The 23,859-nt window shown below is 47.3% G+C and overlaps 3 protein-coding genes across 19 annotated transcripts; 2 read left to right on the forward strand and 1 right to left on the reverse strand.

Annotated features, from left to right (window-relative positions):
• Nucleotides 1-26: 26 nt before the first annotated feature.
• Nucleotides 27-8,789, reverse strand: TST (thiosulfate sulfurtransferase). The gene is made up of 2 exons (XM_021554093.4): nucleotides 8,169-8,789; nucleotides 27-506 (listed from the first exon to the last, which is right to left on the reverse strand). The coding sequence occupies exons 1-2, from the start codon at nucleotides 8,752-8,754 to the stop codon at nucleotides 208-210; spliced, it is 885 nt and encodes a 294-aa protein (XP_021409768.1). The 5' UTR covers nucleotides 8,755-8,789; the 3' UTR covers nucleotides 27-207.
• On the forward strand, nucleotides 6,155-15,956 carry MPST (mercaptopyruvate sulfurtransferase). Of its 6 annotated transcripts, none has more exons than XM_085569218.1 (6): nucleotides 6,155-6,384; nucleotides 7,483-7,561; nucleotides 7,964-8,037; nucleotides 9,366-10,018; nucleotides 10,624-10,739; nucleotides 15,829-15,956. In XM_085569218.1, the coding sequence occupies exons 1-6, from the start codon at nucleotides 6,161-6,163 to the stop codon at nucleotides 15,937-15,939; spliced, it is 1,257 nt and encodes a 418-aa protein (XP_085425344.1). In that variant the 5' UTR covers nucleotides 6,155-6,160; the 3' UTR covers nucleotides 15,940-15,956. The 6 variants fall into 6 exon arrangements, with proteins under 6 accessions (XP_085425344.1, XP_085425345.1, XP_077639513.2 ...); XM_085569219.1 differs by lacking the exon at nucleotides 15,829-15,956 and adding an exon at nucleotides 12,493-12,756; XM_077783387.2 differs by lacking the exon at nucleotides 15,829-15,956 and having other exon boundaries at nucleotides 6,174-7,216; nucleotides 10,624-11,624.
• A 15-nt stretch (nucleotides 15,957-15,971) lies between these two features.
• On the forward strand, nucleotides 15,972-23,526 carry KCTD17 (potassium channel tetramerization domain containing 17). Of its 12 annotated transcripts, none has more exons than XR_014952016.1 (8): nucleotides 15,972-16,470; nucleotides 17,091-17,199; nucleotides 18,949-19,040; nucleotides 19,963-20,058; nucleotides 20,437-20,562; nucleotides 21,282-21,426; nucleotides 21,822-21,894; nucleotides 22,793-23,526. XR_014952016.1 is itself a non-coding variant. In XM_085569248.1 (8 exons), the coding sequence occupies exons 1-7, from the start codon at nucleotides 16,264-16,266 to the stop codon at nucleotides 21,859-21,861; spliced, it is 966 nt and encodes a 321-aa protein (XP_085425374.1). In that variant the 5' UTR covers nucleotides 15,972-16,263; the 3' UTR covers nucleotides 21,862-21,894; nucleotides 22,793-23,526. The 12 variants fall into 12 exon arrangements, 10 of the variants coding, with proteins under 10 accessions (XP_085425374.1, XP_085425375.1, XP_085425378.1 ...); XM_085569248.1 differs by having other exon boundaries at nucleotides 21,282-21,360; nucleotides 21,605-21,894; XM_085569249.1 differs by lacking the exon at nucleotides 21,822-21,894 and adding an exon at nucleotides 21,605-21,821 and having other exon boundaries at nucleotides 21,282-21,360.
• The last annotated feature ends 333 nt before the right edge of the window (nucleotides 23,527-23,859 follow it).

The following is a 23,859-nucleotide window of genomic DNA, read 5'->3' on the forward strand; positions in this document are numbered from 1 at the left end:
AGAAGAGAATTAGAAACACTCACAGATGCATCATCTAAGATTTTATTAATTGTCAAAAATCAGAAGTTCAATAGAAACCTAATGATAATTCCCAAAAAAATTGGCAAAATCGAACCGATTTTTTCTTTACTTCCACCTCCTCCCTTTTGCATTACCCTGGGCTGGAGACAGCTGCTCAACCGTGTTACCCCAGACACAGCTCTCCCTCTAGGCCTTGCTGCGCTTCAACTCCGAGACCTTGTAGTGTGGTGGAGCTCGGTGGAACCACTCGGACCAGGAGCCATCGTACACGGCCACGTCGCGCTTGCCACACAGGAAGGCTGCCAAGGCAATCTGACACGCCGTGACGCCCTTGCGGCACGTGGCTGTCAGCGGCTTCGAGAGATCCACTTTCTTCTCACGGAATATTTCCTGGATCTCCTCAATACTCTTCTCATGCCCTGTTTCTGACAGGAATGAGTGAAAGGGTATGTTCACAGCACCAGGGATGTGACCAGATTCCAATCCTGAAAGAATGAACCAGGAAAGGAAACATGAGGAAGGACACATTAACATAGGTGATGAAAGACACAGACATTACAGACAGCACTGCAGATAGTCTCACTCCCTCCAAAAGACTCATTTGTTCCACATGAAGATGCAAAGTGGTATTAGACTAAAAAGGACAAATGTTATTCAATTTTGCTGAAGTTGAAACTTCCACAATATTTAGCAAACTATTTCCTCACTGAAAGCAATGAGATGTAGAAATCTGAAGAAGCCCTAGATACAACAGGAATCAATGAACCGCCACAGAAAATGCTTTAACAAAGGCATTAAGGGCACCTGTGGTAAAAGGAATAAAGCAATGCATTTCCAAACTTCCCCAGGTATGCCAGCAGTGTGTAGTGATATAGTTTTCAGAAGCAGGAAATGCGGCCTGCATGTAGAATTTGTGAAAGTGGTTATCTGTTCACAGTTTACTCCTGCATCACCTTAGAAGTTGTATTTCAGAAAAATAAGTAAGAAATCATAAAGCAACCTTAAAGTCAGCCACTTCACTTCTGAGGCAGCTATCCTGGGACAATGGAGTCAGAAAAGTCAGAATTCAAATTTTATATCACTTCTTGTCTACTCATGAATGAAATCAGCACAGCTTCTGTTTTTCTGTTGGAGTTTCTGACCACCTCAGGCAAGTTCAAAACTGCATGTCAAAAGAAGGTCTTTAGAGAGTTGCAGATATAAAAATACAATGGACAAGGTTGGCATCACACCCTTCAAACTCAGACTCTTATGGCTTAATAATGGAAGCTTTTCCAATCATTTTGAGAGGCTTTGGATCAAGCCTCACTGGAGCCAAAACCATTATGTATTACACTGAAAATCTGTTTCAAGGAAGGTTTCCTTGCTAGGTTTGAACTTCTAATGAGACAGATCTGAAAAAAACCACATGAATAGTAAATCTGTTTCAGTGGCAGCTTTCTACTTGCCCAAATCATTGGGAAAACTGGTCTTGGGAGATGGGAGTGATTGGGGCAGTTTAATAATTTGACTTTGTTACAGTCAAATGATTAAACTATACCAAGACAGAGATTGACATCATACATAATGACACTGCAGTTTCATCACTATGCAGAGTGGTAACATGACATACTGAGATACAAGGGGAAAATGGCTTTGGCACGGAACTGAAGGGAATTTTTGCACTGCTGAACAAAGACAGAACCTAAAGACAATCAAAGCTTCCCTGAGTCAGCTTCACAAGTTGTCTTCCTGTTCCAGATGGACCCTCTTTGTCTCTTGATTCATCCTCCCCGAGTGTATTAAAAATACTGTACAGTTGTCAAGGAGTCACCTCATGCATCCTTCAGAAATGTTTAGCATTACTGAGAGAAGTTGGGAGAAAAACTGCTGACTTCTGCAGGGACTAACATTTAAAAAGGAAAAGAAAAAATAAAAGAGGCAGCGTTTTGGACTGATGGTTTCACCACATTTTTCCAGTTCCAGAAGACAACAGTTCATCACTTCAGTACAGAGAACTGCAAAACTCACTCATCAATACAGTGTCTGTATGACAGAGAGGAAATAAAAAATAAAGCAAAAACTGAAAAAACTTTATATATAGTTCTCAGACTGCAAAGCTGCTTACTGAAGCCTCTTACATGCTTGGGTTAGGCTACCACTTTCCCACAGAGTAAATGGGAAAAGATCCATTCAGCAACGGATCTCTGCTGCAGTCCTGGTGATCACCCCAATATAGACAAGTCTGTGAGCTATCCTAAAGCACTGGGAAGTGTACTGGGATCAGGAAGTCCTGGAGGATGAACTAGAAGGGAACTCTTGCTCAAAGAAGCTTGCTGGGCCTTTGATTCACTTACTAGGTGTCCCAGGCACCATGATCATTACCTCTTCTCTAGACTGTTCACACACCTTAAAATAGGTTTATACCCCATTCTTATTGAAGACTGACAATTCACCACCCGTAAACAACTCTTCAGGTACGAGTTGAGCACATCTGAAAAAAACGCTCATTTTAGAGCAGTTTTGACTTTGATCTATAGGGAGACTTTATTGCTCCAGAGATTCTAAAGTCTGTTGGAGTCAGAGACCAGTGCTTGCACTCTGCAGATGAAAGATGGGGAATTCTCTAGAAACTGCATTTATTTACATATGTGGGTGTTCAGCTGAGAAAAAGAGCTGAAACTGCACAACCACAATCCCTTGGACTGCCTAAGAAGTGCTCTCAAGAGGCTGAGAAAACTTTATAATCTCTCTCTGCTAGGTCAAGAGCAGAGAAACATAGGACTGCAAGGCAAGGCTGGATGCAGCTGGAATCCAAAGAGGGGAGAGGATACATCTGCTCCTGTCCCATATGAAACAGAGGACACTCCACACCAGATTCATGCAGTCACTGTCAGAAACTCCAGGAAGGAACCCTAGGACTACAGAGCCTGGGTCCCAGCTACTCAGTAATCATTTTATAAGCTGCTTTTCAAAAAGCATCCATCTCAGAAACAGTTTGGATTCTTGTAATGAAACTTCCCACTGAAGCACCTCTTGGTGCTCACTGAGCCTCCTCCTGGCTCATGTGAGGAGGAACATTAATTTCCAGTGATCAGATCATTACAGTCAGTCCATACACCATTTATCCTTGAGCTAACACTGCCCCTAAGTAGTTTTTCTGCCCTTCTGCTATTGCTCTAACAGACTGATGGCAAGCCCTCAGCACTCCCAACAACCTCCTGTCCTTATCCTAAACCCAGTAAGAGCCCATTAGATACACTTTTCTCTGTCTTGGCCACTCTTGAAACAGCTCTAGGTGTCCAGCAGGCTTCTAGATAAAGAAATGGCATTTCCTACCATCACAGTTGGCAGACAGGAGTTGCCTAGGCTGTTGCCAAGGCTAAATCACATGTGATGTTCCTGCACCCAACTAATTCATCAAAGTCTTACCCTCTTCTATTGCTTCCAAATGTGGGTCATTTGCTTGTAGGAGAAACACAAGCAGTTCAGTGCTGTGGGCTACTAAGCATTTGAGTTTGCTCTCTGTAGTGTTATACACTAGTACAGGTGGCACCTTACACAATACTCCCTGTGTGATCATTCAGACCTTCCCATGGCAGTGGGAAGCACATCTCAGCAGCAAGTCCCTATTTTCAAAGCCTCAATGATTCAGGAAAATACAAAACAAAATACGGAAGCTTAATGATGGGACCATGCTGGCAACTTCCAGACCCACAAATTTTCTTTCAGTATATGCTCTTCTTATCTCACTTATCTCCTTTTCAGTCAATTTTTAAAATCTAACAATACTTGTGCTATTTGCCCTCTCCTCACATTGACCTAATAAATGTCCCTTGACTGTTAAGCCCAAAGCATTAATAAAGTCCAAATGACACAACTCTACTTTGTAGGTGCTTCCAATGGCTGGAAGAAAAGATCACACATAACTTCCAGACATGCATGTTCCCATTTCTTTTATCTAGCCAACCAATTCTGTTGGTAAGGAAATAAAGCCCTTGGGTGAAGTGCAAGTCTACCTATATATTTTACTCAATTTTGCCTTGGTTTAAAATAATTTTTCTTGAAGAGTTTTTTGAAAGCTTCCCAATCTATCCATGTTAGAAGACCAGCAGCTGCTTAGGTTGTGCTGTACCCCCTATTGTAAATATGAAGTTCGCAATGGTTTCTCTCCCACAGAACCATGCTTTGAATAAATGCTTCAAATTCTTGTCTCATGAAGTTCCAATGTGATAGGACTGATTTTTGATACATATTTGGGATCAAGATAATCTGCCTCACTGATTAGAGCATGGGGATATCTTTTGGTTAGCTCTCTCCTGGCTCTGCAGAATTATCCTTAGGAGAGAAGGAAACATGGTAGCACAGACTCAGGGCTCAGTATAATGCTGAGACCACACACCAATTATCTTCCACCTGGAACCCCTGCTAACTGCACAGCAACCTTATTTATTCCTTCTCTCCTTGTTCTCTTTTGTTCACTCTGTTCCAGAAGATTTTGTTACTTAATTCATTTTGCCAAGTCTCACTCAGCTTGGTGTCTGGCAATCCTTCCTCACAATTTATAACCTGTAATATGTTATCTTCTTCACTACTTAATTCCCTTTTCCACATCTGTTAGATTCACTGCTTACATATTGTTTTTATTGTTGGCTATCTATCTAAGACCACAGCCCCTCCTCTCTAGCCTTCCCTTTGTGATGAAAGCTCCAGATGTAATTTCTTAATGTCAAAAAGATAAAAAATTTGCTAAGCCCATATTTAACTCCCTGTGGTTTTGGAGTGTGCTGGCTGCAGATAGTTCTTTTCCAAATGCCTCCTCTGTTGCCTCCTTGTTTATCTCTCTCTTCCATTCAAATGGTATGTCTCAGAAGGGACAATTACTGATCTTGTCTAACCTACTGTGAACACATTTTAAAGAACACTTTAAGCTTGGTCCTAGCCAGCTCCCTGAAAGTCCTCGTAGGTTCCTGTGGGTTGAAACAGACTTTGATAAAAGTCTCTCACTCTCCATTCCTATGTCCCAAGTATTATTACATGATCAAAGCAAAGCCAGTCCACTCCCAGCTGCAGAATCCTCTTGCAGGAGAGGGGGAAGAAAATGTACATTTCATTCTCATTCCCATTGAGCATTCAAGATTAGCAAAAGCTTTATGTTTGGGGCAGACAGGATGGAGAACTGGGAAAATGGGCCAAATCTGAAGAGTTCTATATGCAGAAGGCAGACAAGGACTACTTCAGGGCTGAGAATGAGAAGGAAAATACCTGTAAGTTCATTAAATGATTTTGAGTTTGCTCTCTTTTTTTAGGTGATAGAGTTCCTGTCTGGCAACTTTCCCCTCTTTTCTCTGATGTCTGCAAAAAAAAATTCAGAAATTCTCAACTTTTCTGTATGCATTTGGTTAACTATAATTCTTGTTCATCAGTTTCAAGTGCCCAACAGCCAGAAAGCCAGAAATGATCAGTGCTGGCAACCGTCATGTAATTATTTTTATCATCAGCCCTGGACTATTAGTTCCTGCAGAAACAGAGCACTGTACAGGGACACCTCAAACTACTTGGTGCATAGGTCAGGGCTGCACATCTGTCTGGCTTATGCTACACACTCTGCATGATCATCCAAGCTTTTCATTCAAGGCAATACCCACATTTAAGACCTATGAGACCTGGCCTATAGATATGTCCATTCTTTTCCACTCTGGCAACTTTGGTGAACCTCTCCCAGCAAATAAAAACTAGTCCTATACTATGGCTTATCTTAACCAGTACAGAGGTCTAAATCCCAGCAAGGATAAAAGTAAAGCAGGGACAATTAATTCTTGCCACAAAGAACTGAAAAACTAAAGAAGCAAAAGAGTCAGCTGTAATTAGCCTCTTCTAGAGATGAAGTTCACAGAACAGGAGAGATTAATTGACATAATTAGGAAGTCAAGAACTAAAGCAATAATTAAGCTGAAATCACCTGAGAAGGCAGCAAGTTCCTTAACCTGAAGACCATTAATTTTCTTTAAATTGCGTCCTCCCTGATTGGTGACCCCTGCAATTAATCAGCATTGATTTCAAATTGCTCTTTTAGGTGTAAGCACTGTCTTTTACCCACTGTTGGCTGATGTGCTGCTACTGGCTAGCTTTATTCAGAGAGCTGTCAAGCTCCTGTGGAATGAGCAGCTGCAGCTGGAGTGCTTATCCTGCTGGATCTGCTGTGGGAAGCAAAACTGGACCACCACAAATAAGCTGTTCCATGCTGACTCACTTCAAAGGAAAAATCTGTTTTGAAGATGCTGTTGGGTCTGCGGTATTTGTCATCTGGTGGCAACTCTCACCTTGGGAAAGAATGCAAAATCCACCAGCTCCCAGCAAGGAGCATTTTAGTCACATCTCGAGGTTAAAATTCAACCTTCACTTGGATGGGCTGTAGTAGGAGAAGAAATAGAATGAGTGATAAGCCTAACTTTCCCTTTCCTCAGCCACAGTCTCCTCCATCACTCCCATTACCTTTCCCACCTCCCACATTGTCTTTCTGCAGGTCAAATATGTTGAGGGGCTCCCTGTAGACACCTGGGCCACCGATGCATACAGAGACATTTACAGCCAAATGCTCCTGAAGTTTGAATGCAGGAATGTACTTCAGGACATGTTGTCACACTAACTGGCTGTACAGGAACACACACCCATGTGAACAGCCAGGACAGAATGATAACCTGTGGGGCAGCAGGGCAGCACAGCCTGGGGACCACAGAAACCCTCTGCATGTTCTGGCAGGGTGGGCTCTGCTCAGACCCAACAGCTGCTGCTGAGCTTTTCTGTGTTTTCTTCTAGAAACTCTTTCTCTTCCAACCATTTCTGTGATTCCCTTGTTGAGGAACATATTCAGTGCCAACAGCTTGGTGTGCAGCTGCAGTGTCAGCCACAGGTTAGGCTCTGGGCTGAGAGAGTGCCAGGCAAGAGGCCAGGAACTGGTGCTGACCCTTGGCACAACAGAGGGCCCAGGACCTGTGGCAGAGCCAGGTGACCAGACACAGTAGGATCCGAGGACTCAGCAGGAAGAGCCAGGACTTTGTCACCTACAGACTGGTAGAGCATAAAGGTTCAGTGCTTCCTTTGTTTAGGTCCCTTCTTGGAGCTCAAGCTGTTTCTGTGTTATTGTACTGTTAAGAAATTGCTTTAAGGAACCAGATTTTTAAGGCTCTGCTAAGGAAAACCCAGGCTCGAGACGGTAAGAAAACCCGGTCTGAGTGTGTGTGTGGGGCATGTAGGTAGTCAAGGTGGGCACCCATCAGTTCAGAACTGTCTGCTGACAAGGGGCTTTGGTCCCAGAAGTTAAGTCTCTGGTGGTGGGAGTGTGATTGCCAGAGTGCCTCCTGACTGGTCAGTCAGGAAAGTCTCCTTTACACCCTTTCAGAAGGGAGGTTATTCTGGGATACACCAAGGCTTAAATTACACAGCAAGGGCCTCCTTTAACCAACTTGAATTTCATTCCAGGCACACTGCCGTACCTGCTGTCCCCACTGCACAGGACTTCTCCCACCCCTGCCGCTTGGGTGTCCAGTGTTTCACCGAGGTAATGAAATCACTTTTTGTTCCTGTAACTTGGGGCCTAAAAGAGAGGCTGACACCCCATACATTCACTAAAGACTTCAGACTTTTCTTACATAAGCAAAAGAACAAAGATCAGCTCAAGCAAATTCTCTATTTGCTGGAAGTCAGAGTGATAAGGAGAATGTCCCTTGGGTTACTGTATTACCTAAAACCTTGGCTTTTGCTTGTGCACTCATTATGGTGGGGGGTGCCTGTATGAATACTGATAGTTTTTATGTGTCTGCTGGTTTTAGATAGGACCCTGAACAAACCCCAGGGAGCTCTCGCCTCCCTTGTTTGCATTTTGATAAACTTCTGCAGGGTGTGGGATAGGAGATCCTGGAACCAAATGACCGCAGCCCTTTTCTGCTATTTCCTCCTGCAGCTTTATATCCAACTGCAACAAAAGCATTCGGTGATGGCACTGGGGTCTGAACGTGCAACTGTGGATCCCTTAAGGTAATCAATGAGTTGGGCTGCATGCCTGTGCATTAGGAAAATCTGTTTGATGGCTGTCAGGAGCTGTTACTCCCAGTTTAATACTGACATTCATCCTATCCTGGGGCAGGTGCCAGTCCCACCTCCATTACCTTGGTCCAGCTCTGTCCCCCGAAACCGGCCCTCGGGGCGGGAATCCACCACCTGGAACTTTAGGGACGACACGTTCTGTACCATTTCCTCAAAAGTCTTCACCAGGGCCCTGTTCAGCCTGGCCTTAAAGACAGCCGGGGTGGGCTGGGTGACCTCCGCCGTGACGGGGTGCCCCTCCTTCACCCAATTCTTGAAGCCACCATTCAGCACGGAGACTTCCTTGTGCCCGAAGGCCCGGAACATCCACCAGGCGCGGGGGGCATAGAAGGTGCCCACCTCATCGCCGTCGTACACCACCACGTGGGTGTCATTGCTGATCCCCAGCCCCCCCACGTAGTCGGCGAAGTGGGACTCGCTGGGCAGCATGAAGTCGTAGGGGGAGGCCTTGTCCCGGCACTCTTCGATGTCGAAGAAGGACGCGCCGGGGATGTGCCTCTCCTTGAACTCCTGCCGGGCGTTTCGCTCCTTGGGGGGGTACCAGGAGGCGTCCAGCACCCGCAGGCCGGCGCCCACCCGCCCTGCCCGCACCGCCTCCGCCAGCCACGAGGCCGCGACCAGCGCCCGGCTCAGGCCCTGCCGCGCCATGGCGGCACCCGCGGGGCCGCGCTCCCCTCGCGCACGGAGCCCACACGCCCGACACGCACGAAATGGCGGCGGGAGGCGCGGCCCGAGGGGCGGCGCGGAGGCGGCCGCACGGCCGGGACCGGCCCGCCGGGAGCGCTCCCGCCCTCCGGCGGCGGCCGTGGCGGGCGGGCACCGAGGCCCAGCGCGGAGGTACGGGGCGAGGCGGCGGCAAGCGCGGCCCCGCCGAGCCGGGGGGCTCGCAGCGGGCGGCGGCGGGGCTCCGGTGCGGCCCCGGCTGCAGGTGTGCTCCGGGGTGGCAGAGGCGTGGGGCCGTGCCTCACCGCCGAGCGCTTGGTCCTTGGGGCTGCCCCGCTCCGCTCTGGCCGCTCTCGGCGCTGGCTGGGGTCCCTGGATGGGGCCAGAGGAGCTGCGTGGGGCAGGGCGCAAGACTGCCGTGTCTGACCCGCTCGGGGCATCGTCTGGGATGAGCTCTGGGAAACCACTTTCGGGGCTGGAGCATTTCATTGTAGGCTTAGCCAGCACCTCACTGCAGACACGGGTCCCAAAATGCATCTTTGTCCAGTTGCTTTTTGAAGATTGGTCTCTAATTTGTGACTCTCTACTTTCTGCAGTCAGGTGGACTCAGACAGAATCCAGGAATTGGCTAATCTCAGCCAGGACTCCGGAGTGATGTCGCAACAGCTCCTTTACCGAGCTCTGGTGTCTGCAAAATGGCTTTCAGAAGCCATCAAGTCCCAGCAAGCTGGCCTGGCCTTGAGAATCGTGGATGCATCCTGGTATTTGCCAAAGATGAAGCGTGATCCAAAGCGAGAGTTTGAGGAGCGCCACATCCCTGGTGCGGTTTTCTTCGACATTGACCAGTGCAGTGACCGAACCTCACCTTACGATCACATGCTGCCTAAAGCTAATGACTTTGCCGAGTATGTGGGGAAGCTGGGTGTGGGGAATGATTCCCATGTTGTGGTGTATGATGGCAGCGACCAAGGTCTCTTCTCAGCACCTCGGGTATGGTGGATGTTCCGGGTCTTTGGACATGAAGCTGTCTCCCTTCTGGATGGTGGCCTGAAGAACTGGCAGCGAGAGGGGAATGCACTTAGCTCTGGGAAAACCCAGGTAGCTCCATCTGAGTTCCATGCCTCCTTGGACAAGTCCCTGGTGAAAACATATGAGGACGTCTTAGATAACCTGGATTCCCGTCGCTTCCAGCTAGTGGATGCCCGTGCTGCGGGACGGTTCCGAGGAGTAGAGCCAGAGCCCCGAGATGGTAATGTGCCTTCTGAGACAGTGGCATTATAAAGAGGGGTTTAATTTAAGGTGCCCATCGCTTGGACTCTGTAGAGATAATCTAAGAAATAATGGCTGTCTTTTATGGGATGGGACTTCAGGCAGTGTGTCCACCTGTCCTCCTTTTGACTAGCAAGTGCTATTCTTTGAAAATTCAGCAGTAGAGAAGACATGTATCTTTTTGTCCTCATGAGGGGCTGGGTGAGGAACATAGCTTTTGATACATCCCAAAGATTCTCATTGGTCTCTTCAAGTATTGGTGCTACTCTTCCCCTCAGAATGGTCTGTGGAGGTGCTTCATCAGTGTGGGTTGCCCTGATGGGGAGAAAGATGTGGAGGGAGCTAGGGGAAAGAATGGAACTTGACAGGTTGTGCCCATGTGGTAACATGAAGGTTACACATAGAGCCATCCTTCCTGAGTAATTACTAATCTAGTAAAGGAAAGCGTAACAAAAATAAATGTACTTATTTTAACAAAATACTCTAAGCAATAAATATTCCTCTCAGTGAAACAGAAGAGGCTTTGCAATAGACTTGTCCCAGACAATAGAGATTAATTCCTGTCTGTATTGTTTTTTTCTTTAGGAATTGAGCCTGGTCATGTCCCTGGGTCGACAAGCATCCCCTTCACTGATTTTCTCACAGAGTCTGGCTTAGAGAAGACCCCTGAGCAGATCCGCACTCTGTTCCAGGAGAAGAAGGTGGACCTCTTAAAGCCAGTGGTAGCCACATGTGGCTCTGGGGTCACTGCCTGCCATGTGGCTCTGGGGGCCTACCTCTGTGGCAAGCCAGATGTTGCAGTGTATGATGGGGCCTGGGTGGAATGGTACATGAGGGCGCAGCCTGAAAATATTATTTCTGAGGGAAAGGGGAAAACAGTGTAATGAGTTGCATTGTTTCCCAGCTGTGCACTTAGCTTGCCTTGAAATAGGATTTGGAAAAGATGGGTTTAGCATTCCTGATTAAGTGTCTTGAGATGAAGGCATTGGATAAAAATCATGCGCACATGGTGCTTTGGCACTTTCTCCTTACCCTGCTGCTGCTTAGGAGGATGAAGATGACAGCAGTTTTGGGCAGCCAGCTCTAGATGACCCTGCTTGAGCAGATAGGGTGGAACAGATGTCCTCCCAAGGTCACTTCCAACCTCAACCATTCTGTGATTCTGTGACCATTTCACCGTATCAGATGGATGGCAGAGAGTGCTGCTGCCAGCATGGGGAATTAATTGAGTTAAGCCAAACTCCTGACTCAAAGCATTCAGTCATGCTCATTCACGAGATGGTCATATTTATATAACTGTGCCTCATAATCATGTCCTCTGTTTCTGTCCCACCCATGTATGTTATGGCCACTTTGAGTGCAAAACTTTATGGAAAGAAATGACTCTTAAATGAGCAAATATAGCATTGAGGTTGGCACTTAAGCTAGAGACTTGAATTGTATTTCTTCTTGTACTTGGACTCTAATTACAGTGTGTACTTAAGCCAGTCTTGTAGCCCCATGGTCCAAAATCCCCCTTGAGAAAAATAAACTATTCTGGGATTTAAACAATGTAAATAAACATGTTTCAAGGTCTTTCTGCTGAATTGAACTTACCTGAGTGTTGCTTAGGTGAATACTTTTCAGGAGTTCTGTTTTTATGGAATCACTTTGTCCACAGTGAGATTCAAATGAGATATTTCCTTCTCTCTCTGAGTAGAACCACACCTCTTATCCTCAACAAGCTCTTTGACCCAGGAAAGACAATGGCATTGCCTCTCTCTTGGGTCTCTGCACCATCTGCTTTTGGTCCTTGTCCATTTGCTTTTTTGCCTTAAAGTCTACAGTTGTAGGTTACACTGGATGTCAGCTTACACTGTGAAAAATGGACTGCATGGGTATTTTAATTCTTGCCGTGCAGCCTTACCCTACAAACTTTGTAGAACTTAGACCTTCAGAGGAATAGTGCATACTGGCACATATTTTTCCCCAAGACATTTTTCTTTTATGTCTAAAAATTGAAAGTACACCAGGTATCTCTGATAATGTTCAAGATTTTGTTCTCTCTGGGATTTTCTCCTCTACAAAAAATGCCCAAAACAAAATGAAAAATCCCACATAAACCTTCCACAAAAATAAAAAAAAAGAAGACTGCATCTCTTCTGGCTTACTTACTTCTGACCCTTGTCACAACAAACAACACAGATAGGCTGATTTTATGATTATGTGGCCAAATGAGTGACTGCTCTGTTTCTCCAGGGAAATTTAGTTATTAGGAAAATTGAAATATTGTTTCAGTCTTATTTGCAATAGATGCAGGGAGCTGGCTCTTGTGTGCCCTTCCAAAATATTTTTGATGCATCTTAAGCAATGGGGTTTTTTTTTGCCACTGACCCAGCAGTCCTGGAGGTCAGTGGGGAATCTCTCTGCTTCCTCTTGAGACTGAGATGCTTTTCTCTGTCCTGTGTGTTGCAGGGAGGTGTGTGGCACAGCCCAGCCTGGAGATCTCCACCTGGAGATTGCAAATTACGTGGAAAACTTCCCTCTCCCTTTGCTCTACATTTCACTCCTGTGGCTTGATGACATCTAGCAGGGCCCTTCCCTCTCTCTGGTATTTATGCCAAGCTTGGCAACACTCAAGTGCCCTTCTCAGGCTGAATTTTTTGCTGCAAAATCTCAGTGATTCTTCCCAGCTTTTAGCAAATCTTTTCCCAGATGCTTAACTTTGCCTTCATTTCTTCACAGAGGAGAAGCTGAGATCGTCTTTCCCACAGCAAGATACTTTGTTTTTCTGGGGTATTCCCTCAAATATCATGTATCAAAAATCTATCCAAGAGTGTCTTCTGCTGTTACCCCTCCTTTTAGTTGAGATCCCTTCTGGTGATGCATGCAAAGCACTGAGAATGTTGTGAAGACCAAGACAATGTTTTCAAAGCCTGGAGACTTGAAAAACCTATTTTGAGCTATAACAGATGCTACTGGACATATGGAACAGCTGAGGGGACTTACACCAGGACTATAAATGTTCTGCAGATCTTTATGTCCCTGACTCAGTGGGTGGGTTTCCTATAGGAACCAAAAGCTGGGGAGAAGTAGATATAATGCAAATCGCTAATGTTCATGACTTTCTTGTGGAAAATTTGCTGCAGAGAATTTGTAATAGCGTATCTTTGGTGGAATAGGGCTCATGGTAGCCAGAAAGGTAGCCTAAACAACAGCCCTGATGAAAGAGGAAGGTCACAATGACCTGTGGCCACCTTTAGACTAGAGTTTTTACAGGTCTATATAAATTTGAGAATCCCAGGCCAGTATGTAAATTCTTTATTGGTTTATTGGTATATTTTACTATCTGAAATACTTTTGTCCTGAAGGAGGTCTGGATTCTGTGCAGTCTGGCCTAGTCAAAAGTAATCCCATAGTCCCCTGTCCTTCACTTGTCTTCTTTGTCATCTGCCTTCCTCTTCCTTCTGTCCTCCTCTCTAGCAGTGAGGTTTCACTATTTAATGCTTAATTTCCCAGTAAACTTTGTTCCTCTGCAAATTTTTCCAAATTCTAAAGCAGACCTTTTTCTACTAGCACCACTGCCCCAAGCACTGCATGAGCCATAGTAATTGGTGTTGCCTGCAGGGACATTTCATATTCCTCCCATCTCTCCTGGTCCCAGCTTACAGCCAAGTGCTACACAACCATTCTGTCTCCTTCTCCCAGCAGTCTTCAGCAAAGGTGCTGCATGATGCACATTCACACACAGGCTTTGCATGCTGCTTTGAATTCAGGTATGTTGCTCACAGATCTCGTGCAGCACAAGGAGCTGGAGGAAGATTAGCTTGCCTATATGCCATGGGGCCTTTCTCTTCATGCTTCAAAATGCTTGGCTCAGCTGGCAGTCAAGCTGGACTTTATTATTCAACTGTGTCCACCCCCAAGTCCACTGTAGGGAATTTTATTTGCGTGATTCACTGTTGGCTTACTAGCAAAATGTCAGAGCATCACAGGTTCCAGCCACAAGTGGAGACTGGTATTGATGGAACAAAGTATGCCTTGAATATAGACCACCCTGGACTCATAAGCAGCATTGTCATGGGGGAGGTTGGAAAAGAAGGTGTTGAGAACAAGAGATGGACCCTAAAAAGGAGAAAGAGGCTGAGGGGATGTGAGAGTAGGAAGAGGAGAGGGTGAACCCTTGATAAAAGGGAAAAAATTAAAGGCAGATTTCTTGCAGGGGGAGATAAGGGGCTATAGGCTGCCACTCAACTGCTGCATTCATATTGGAGAGCCACAGTCCTCACCCCAGTTCCATGCTGGAGCTGCAGCCAGCACAGACAGGATCCTGTAGTTCTCACACACCAGAGTGCAGGGCAAAGGTCTCCAATTTGCTGTGGTTTGACCCAGAGCCAGAATTAGGAGGACAGCAGTCTGACAGCCCAGAGCTGTGTTGCACTGTGACGCTTCAGCCCGAGTCAGTGTTAGTCTGAGCATCTTTGATGCATATTACTGCTCAGTGGAGACTGGTCCCAGGGCTGGGCAGTAATTTTGGCCAGAGCTTGCTCCATATAGGTAGACAAAAATGTTTTTTCATGCTCTGTTAATGGTCATTCTAGTGCTGTTTCAAAATTATTTGAGTTTACAGCCTAGACCAGCTGAATTGTTCTGTACTCAAATTAGCTGAAGGCCGGCAATCTTGAAACCTCTCCCATGTTGCCCTCTCTTCCTCTCCTCCCTTTGGCACTCCTCCACAGAAGGAGCAAAGTGCACATGCCATCTTTGTGAAGGAAATCCTGGGTGATTTGGGGGAAGGGCAATGCTTCCTTCTTCTGTGATAAAAGGGAGTGATTTGCAAGTAAAAGAAGAAGGAAGGACAAGAAGAAAAGGAGCGTAAGAGTAAAACATTATGTTTCCCTTTACCCAGCCCCTTCACTCAATAACGCCCCACCTCCAAAGGCACTAAGATCTAAATGCAAGAAAAAAAGTGTTGTGTGTCTCTGCAATGCTGCTGTTGCCTTGTCAAGGAAGAGCCAGGAAGTTGCTTAGGTGGAGGAAGGTTTTGAGCCACAATGGGGTGAAACACCAATGTTTCCTTTCCATTCTTATTGTGCTCCAGCTGCTGGCAAGCACAGCTGTACTTAGGTGGGAGTGGGAAAAACAGAGCTGTTGGAGAGAGTTTGTTCAGGTTGTGTCCGTGCTAAAGGAGTGTATTTGAACAGAGTCCCCCGGGGCATGAACTGCTGAGCACCAGGCTCGGCCTGGCAGGAGCGAGTGCCAGAGGCAGAGCTAGATTCTATTACACTAGATTGGCACATCAGCCTTGGCGGGTGATACACGCCTGAGGCAGAGGTAAAACTCCACAGAGAGCTGAGTTACAGCCTGAGCTCACTGTTTCCGAGACACAAACAGGGATGGCAGGAGCCCAGGGGAAAGATGCCGGGGGTTTGTGCTGGTAGAGCAGGCCAGAGCGGGAGTTTGCTGGGTCAGCAACTCCTCTGAGTTGGAAGAAAAATTATTCCTGCCCCCTGTCAGCACTTCATGCAGATTCAAAATACATTTCCCAGAACTGTCCCTACATATGTTAGCAAGAAGGCAACTGTTTGCATATTTTGCTGCAAGAAAGTGTGGCAACTGATGTGACACTGAATGGTGAGCCTGGGTGGTGGAAGTCCTGAAGGGAATGCTGTGAAGTACAGCGCTGAGGTTATGCTTCCTGTCTCCGAGGAAGCTTGCAGAAAAGAGCCAGGTCTGGAAGCTGGCAGAGTACCAGCTGCAGGGCTGAGGTCATGTGCTGCAGTGCCTTTCATTACTGCCTCCTCATTGCAGGAACAGCGAGCTGGGAAAACTACAGTTCCCATCACCCTTTTGTGCATGAACCTGCGAAACTACAGTTCCCAGAACCTTTTAATGAGCCAGAGAGGACGTCTGTGGAAATAAATGCCGACGATTTTTGCATAACACCCTGTACCTCCGGAGTGCTGACTGGCCCATGGTCTGTGAAAACGGGAACAGGGGAAAAGCCAGGGAGTGTCAGCTCTGCGGAGCTGTCACTTTGCCCACCCCAATAGCTGCAGTGATATCCTCCAGCGCCGAGCAACCTTCCTCCTCTCAGGACTCCCTTGGTAGTCACAGGGAAGATCCTGGTCCCCGGGAAACACGGCTGCTGCGGAGGGAAAGGCAGATAAACTACAGATCCCGGCATTCTCCGGCAGGCAGCACCTGCGGCAGTCCCTGCACGCCGTGGGGGAGGTGGGGGTGAGGATGAGGATGGAGGGCAGGGAGGAGATGCAGGACGCTGTGGGGCTACGCTGCACCTGGGACATTCCGCCACCCGCTGGCACCCAGGCCAAGTGGGTGAGGCTCAATGTCGGGGGCACCGTCTTCCTCACCACCAGGCAGACCCTGTGTCGGGAGCAGAAATCTTTCCTGTGTCGTTTGTGCCAGGGCGAGGAGCTGCAGTCGGACCGGGTAAGGCAGCTGGGTTGCCTCCCGCACCGTGCCCCACCGAGCCTGGGGAGGGCTGGAGGGATTCAGGGACGGAGCCAGACCCCAGCAGCTGCAGGAGCAACTGAGTGAGAAATGCCTGCTCTTTCTGCCCCCCTCCCGGGAAGGATTTCCCGTTGTCAGATTCCCCCTTGTTGTAGCCTGGCACCTGCCTTCCCGAGCTGGGGAAAAGAGAGGCCATCTCCCCTCTGCTCTTGCTCTCCTTCCTCTTTGTCACCCCACATCCTGGGTCTACTTCCCAGCTGTGTTTGCCTGACTCAGCCTTGTTCCTTTGAGGGGATCTCTGCTCTCTCACACCAGGCCGGGATGCACAGTTGCACAAAGAGACTGAGGCCTATTTTTTGGGCTTTTTCAGCTGGATTGATTTATGCTGAGGTGGGCATGCTGAGCAGACCAATACAGGAGTTGAAGTGTAAGCTGCACTGATTTGGCTAGGGACACTCAGGGACCCATGGTTTCCAAAGAATCTTAGAAACAGTGGACATTTTTGCTTAGGTGTCTATTTTCTTGTATTCTAGGACATTTTACAGTTGATTACAGTTTTCCTTGGGTTTTTCCTCCTTGTGATCTATATCTGTTGCTAGGATGAAACTGGTGCATACCTAATAGATCGGGATCCCACTTACTTTGGACCGATTCTGAATTTCCTCCGTCATGGGAAGCTGGTCCTGGATAAAGATATGGCTGAAGAGGGTGAGTTGTGGAATTCAGAAAGATCCCACTTACCACAGTCAGGAAAAACAGGACTTGTGGTCAACCTTGTTGTCCGTCTCGTTCTCATTGTGGATGTTGATGTGGGAGGATTTCAGAGAGCTGTCCCTGCAAAGCATGATGATGTCTCCTTTACTAAAGGGATTTGGAGTGCGTGAGGAAGGCATCCTTGCAGGTGTGGCATCACAACTGTCCATCAGAGATGTCACCAAGACAGTAGTAGGCAAGATCTCAGAGCCTCAATAAACCATTTTTTACTGGTTCCTGATCTACTTTTAACCAGGCTTTATGACTGAGTTTTCTATTAATGTCTGTTTCTAATTAGGAATGAAAGCCCAGTAGACCAAACAAAACCAAGCTCATCTCTTCTACTGACTGTAATAAAGACCATCATTAATCAGTGATGTGCACTGTATGCTGCTTGTGCTCTCATGGGTTGTGGACTGTAGAAGTTCCAGTGGAGCAAGTCAGACAAACCAGTCCCTCCCCTGAGGTTGACAGTGGGTCCAATAGGATGACTTGGTGACATCACAGTGTTACCAGACAGCAGTCCACAGTGCCTTGTTATTTTTTGGATGCTAGGGTCTAATAAGGAGCCAATTCCAAATACAAATTGTGCTGTCCAGCCCTTACCAAGCACAGTTTCTGCATGGTCATTTGTCTTCTTGCCTTTCTTATACATTTTTACCTAAAGCAAGGAAATTTTCTTCAGAATAGTCTTACCAGTTATAAATCCAAAAATATACCTAACTAATGATACAGGATTGTAGTAAACACAATTCTGAGGTGTTTCCTACTTGACATTTCTTGTAATCCTGAGGTCAGACAGAGTTCATCCACAGGTTTTAATATCAAATCTGAAATGTAAATAGGAGTCCAGTTCATTTGCATTGCCTTTTTTTTTATCCTGCTGCAAACATTCAGACTGGTGTAAAACTAACCCATTAGACAAATTCATTGCTGAATGAGAGACACAGAAGAGGTCTGAGTGTGTCAGGTAGTGAAGGATCAATCTCCCCATATATATTTTCTTTTTACTGCCTGGGGGACATGTGAGCGTTGGCTTCTAGCCACCTTTCCCTCACTGACTTTCTGGGAACCACTTCCCTTTTCCTGAAGGCCTTTTAGCAAACAGGTGAGTCTCAAGAGAGGTGATGGATGCAAACACCACCAAAAAGAAAAAACACCCCCAGAGAAAAAACCAAAACCATTTCTGTTTACCTGCTTTAAGTTGAAGCACAGGGAAGAGAGCCAAAGATCATATAAAGTCATATGGGGCTGCAACTCCAAGTGGCCTAGGAGGCAAGTTAGGCTTTTCTTGGGTCTTTCGGTGACTTGTCAGAACCGCAAGTTTTGGTTTCCTGCCTTAATAAGAGAGTCTGAGCAAGTTCAGAAAAATGGTCATTGAGAGAGACTGGAGCATGCAGTTGTTCTCCTTGGCCAGGTGTCTGGGAAAGGTATTAGCAGTCCTCAGCACAAGCCTTCACTGGCAGTGCCTATTTGTGAAGTAGCAGGCAGCATAAGGAAGTTGGGGTGAGCATTAGAAACAAGATGCAGAGGGCCGAGTTTCAATTCTCTGCAGTAAAGGTTTCACGCCTGTTAAAAAGTAAGGCAGTAATATAATTTCTCCCTACGGACCTTGTGAAGCTCAGAATTGATCTTTTGCAAGTCAAAAATAAAGATGGACTGCTAACTTTCTGTCTTTGTGGTCCTTCTGTCTGTCTTTCTCAGGGATCCTTGAAGAGGCCGAGTTCTATAACATTGGTCCTTTGATCCGAATAATCAAGGATCGAATGGAGGAGAAGGACTACACAGTGACACAGGTATGGCAAGATAGAGGGGGGTGGGGAAAGCAGGGTTGTAAAAGGGGGGAGAGGTGAGTCTAGAGGGAGAGAAGACTTGAGAGAAGCAGCAAGGAATGGAAGGAAGTAACTAAAGATTATGTGCTAATCTCTATGCAGCAAAATCTTGAAGGGGACAAGCTACCGCCCATGAATGTAGTTACAATAAGCAAGTTGCAGTCTTGCTTTACATCCCAGAATTAATGCTGGATGTAGCCCCTGAAACTAAGGAAGCTCCTCTTGCTTTTGGAAGAAGGTAGCTGGTTGCTGTGTGATATAGAGGAATGCTTGTGAGGAGAGCAAACGTGTCATGTAGAGGAGGACTGGTGTGGGTAGTCCTGGGATTGTAATAACAATGAAGAGCATGGAAATACCTGTAGAGAAACCTGGGGGAAATAGGTGAAGAGATGGCTGTGAAAGAGTTAAATGCAGACAAGGAGTCAATCCTGTGGCACAATCACAACCTGTCTTGGCCAGGAATCTTTGAAAATCTTTCTTACAGGGAGGATTGTCTACTATCTCACTTTTCATCTTGTCTGCCTCAGGTTTTAAGCCTCCAGCAGCACAGTCACTTTGTGCTGCAAAGCCCCATCAGCATTTGTTGCATTTGCAAAAATGATTTTATACTTACAAGTGCATACTCCCCATCAAAAGAGGGCGGTATCTTCTGGGGATAATGCAAGGAGCACTCAGCTCAGTCCCTGCTTTTCAGAAGAGATACTGCTCTTACCTCCAATGACAGCACAGGAGAAAGCTGGATTGTGGTTTCCACTCCCCTTTCACCTGGGGCATGGGGGAGAGGACAGATCTGTCAAGGAAGGGTGTATTACTCCTTCATTCTGCAGGAGGGGAACAGCTTTTAGCATGTGACTGTTGTCAGTGTGCTCTGCAATTTTGCTCTCAGGTGCCTCCTAAGCATGTCTACCGTGTGCTGCAGTGCCAGGAAGAGGAGCTCACTCAGATGGTTTCCACTATGTCAGATGGATGGCGCTTTGAGCAGGTATGGATAAGGCAGAGCAGGGTGGGAGGGAGTTGCCTTCTGGGGAAAAGATCATGGATACCATACAGTTGCCAAGCAAGGCTCCTTCCCTCTCTGAGAATACTGGGAAGTCATTGACTGAGCCATCATGCTCAATCAATGACTCTTTCTTGCCCTTTCTAGAGGTTTAAATGATACTGTGTGAGACTAGACTACTTTGCATCCTGTCTGACTTCTCTCCTGGTTCTCTGTGTTGTCTCCTCAGCTTAGTTATGAGGCTTTCCAACAGGATTATGGATTGGACTCAGTGCTGCATGGTGGGCTTTCTGCCTTGCTCCCCAGGTGGAATGAGTGTTTCCAGGAATACGGGCTTGTGATTCTTGCTCTCATCTTTTCTAGCTTGTGAACATTGGCTCATCCTATAATTATGGGAATGAGGATCAGACAGAATTCCTGTGTGTGGTCTCCAAGGAATTGTACAACTCCCCCAATGGCCTGAGCTCTGAGGCCAGCCACAAAGCCAAGGTGAGATAAACTTTGCTATGGCCTGCTCCCATTGCCTATGAGATCCTTTGCTCTTTGCTCCTTCTCTCTTTTCACTCACCCTTGAGACAGTGGGGCACCTCAGTGGTGAAATACAGGGGCCTGTCCTGGTGTTCAGCACCGTGGCATTACACTGGTTGCCCAAAAGGAGGAGAGTGTGTGTTGGAGGGGTGGTGTGTGGCTGTGTGTGGCAAATGGCTTTAGCAAGTCACCTTGGCACCTCTCATGCTACTCTAACCTTGGCATCCCTCATGCCTCCTCATGCCCATTCTGTCTGTGTCACTGCCTATAGGGTATTACTTCCCTGAAGGTTTTGCAGCATTCTCTTTCCTTTTTGAGTCTCAGCCTGAGGGGCAGATATCTCCTGCTCCCCTTTTGAGGGAAAGACAGAAACATGTGGCAGTGCATGACATTCTGTAGACACCCAGGATGCAGGAAGGAGCACTAGCAACTGATGGCAGTTGTTGGATGGTGGGGTCACAGCACTTGTAAGTGGGTTAGATACCTGATGTGATACTCCAGAGGAAAACAAGTCTCACTGTTCCCTGACCTAGAATTATCTTGGCCATGGGGAAAGGTCCCTTTTTATTTCAGTGTTATGAAAATTACTTTGTTCCGTTGTGTGTGAGAAAGAACTGCCATGGCTCATCTTGCAAGTATTTCCACTCTTTCTTCCTTTTGTCCCACATGCTGGGCTACAGAACACAGAGGAGGACCTGGAGGAGGAAGAGCAGGAGGTGGAGGAGGAGGCAGAGGCAGAAGCAGAAGCAGAGGAGAAAGGTGCAGCAAATCCCTGAGGAAAATGATAAAAATAACCCCCCAGGCATAGACTCGTCCACCTTTCTGGTGAGAGCTCACAGCTAGCAGCAGGGAAGGATTAGAACAGGTGTGGGGTGTGGGGGCTGTCCTCTCCAGGAGTTAGAGTCTCTCTGGAGATAAAGCTGATAGGGGAGAGCTGTTACCATGGCTGCTGCTTTGTATTTTTAACTGTTTGGTTTATCTACGGTTTTATTTTTATTTGCAGACTGTCCATCTATTCGGGATTGTGCTAAACTCTCTTCCTGTGGACCCTCCCTCCTGCTCCCTTCCGTGTCCATCCCAGCACTGTCATCTACCTCCCACATTGCCCCACTTGCCAGCCTCCAGCATCCTTCCCTCTGCTCTCTTTGTCCCTCAGGGCTCAGAGTGGTCTCTGCCCAGGGCCCTGTTTCTCTCTGCTCCTCACTTTTCCTCCTCTGCAGGTATGTTACCTGTCTGCACTCCCAGCTCCTGCCAGCCTGAGCTCTGCATGAGTGACTCACTTCCCTCTTGTGGGTATGGCCCTGGTTTGTAGAGCTTGGGGAGGGGAAGGAGGGAGGTGTGAGGTTGACTCATCCCTAAGGTGGCTTTACATATTCTGATCCTATACGTGCCTTTACCTGCCAAGCAGATCCTATGGCTGTGGACCAGAGGCTCTGGCAGCAGAAAGGAAAGTGCAGCTGGGAGAGGGGTGGAAATGAATGCAAAGCAGGCAGGGGTGGTTCAGGGAAGGGGTGGAATTTTGCCACGTGTCTGCGTGACATGCATGCCAGATCGCTTCTCCAGACTGCCGTCCGCAGCTCCTTTGCCTGCCAGCCCGGGCAGCTTGCAGAAGGCAGCTTGTTATTTTCCCTTCCCTGGGCTTTTCACCCACTGGCTCTACCAGGATGAGAGTGCAGTGGGGAAGGTGGTAAAGGCAGAGGAGAACCAGCTGGTCCCCACTGCAGATGTTCTCACAGCTGTGTGCAAAATGAGCCTCTCTGCTCTGCCTCCTGTTTAGGAAGGCTGGCTGGTGACATGCATGGGGCTGGGTATGGAAAGTGTTAGAAGGAGGATTCCTCTTCATACTGCAAAACTGTGATGCTCATGTTAGATGGGAGATGTTCAGTGTCAATCTCCACTGGTCCTGATGGAGAGCACTTGTTAGCTGGCTGACAGTTCTCTCTCCCTCTATTTGAAAGCCTTCTTGTCTGTGGCTGTGGGACCCGAGTGTTATCTTAAGACTCAGTGTATGTTAATCACATGGACTTTTTCTTTCTTCTGTTCTGTTTTTCCACCCTCATTTCTTTTCTTTTTCTTCTGTTTGTGTTTCCTCTGTCATTTCCCCTTTTCCATTTCTTACTCTCCCCTCCATGCTCAGTTGCTTTTTATTTCCTACCATTGATTGTGTTTCTCTTTCTCTCTCCTTCTCTAGCTGTTACAAGCCAGAGATCTGAGGATGTGATCTGAACACTCTGCTCCAGCCTTTTCATTTTTTCTTTATATCTTTATTTTTGTACTGCAGTCTATGGCAGTCCCTTGTCCCACAGTGATGCCCCTGGCCCCTTTCACTCTTCACATGCAGCCATTTTTTTTTACCAATTCAACTCGGAGGCCTGAGCTTCCAGCCCTGGAGGAGGGCAGATGCTCCATAGAGCTCCCGAGCTGCTGTAGGAGCGGGAGCCCACAGCCCCTTCCTATGCCTGGCAGTTTGGCTTTCCTTAATGTCACAGTGGCCCCTGGTGGGGACATCAGCGATCAGCCACTGCAGCCTACGGTCCCTTCCTGAGCACCCTGGATGCAATTGAGGACCGAGGTGGTGGCAGCTGTGGAAGAACCAGCCCTTGCCCTTTCACTGTTGCAGGCAACTGGTGTGGGCTTGTGGCCTGGGGACAAATGCAGAGCCATCGTCCTTTCCTGGGTCACCTGTATTGCTCGGAGGTGTCCCTGTGCTGGGTATCACGTTCCTTGGTGCCTCCCTCCCTGTCCCCCAAAGCAGCTCTGTGCCAGCAGTGTGAGGAGGAGAATGATGTGCTGCCTGGGTACCAGGAACATGCTGGTACCTGATGTTGTCAGCCAGCACCAAGCAGATCCCAGTTTTGGGGAGCGGGGTGTTTGCTTCACTGCTGTGTCTGAAGACTCCTGAATAAAATTCACAGTCTGTTCCTCCTTGCCGCCTCTCATTTTAAGTGGCAAGAATTCATTCCTTCTGTAAGGGGGTGGGAGTTGGAGAAAAGGATTTTGGATTCATCACCTGGAGCCACCAGAAGCTGCTTGTGCTCTGCCTGTCTTCTGGGGGCTGGAGGTGCTTCCCACTGTGTCTGTGCTGCTGCATCCTAAGTGCAGGCAGCTGGGCTCCAGAGCAGGTTTGCTTATTGGTATCTGCAGCCCTAAATCATAACAGTAAGTGAGGACCACCTGTCTAGTGAACTTATTGGTCCCAGGGACATCTGATGTGGGGGGGTGGGAAGGAGTGTGGAAACTTTTGCCAGTTGCCAGTGC

Source organism: Lonchura striata, chromosome 1A (assembly GCF_050655825.1).
Source record: "Lonchura striata isolate lonStrDom1 chromosome 1A, ASM5065582v1, whole genome shotgun sequence".
NCBI classification, from domain to species: Eukaryota; Metazoa; Chordata; class Aves; order Passeriformes; family Estrildidae; genus Lonchura; species Lonchura striata.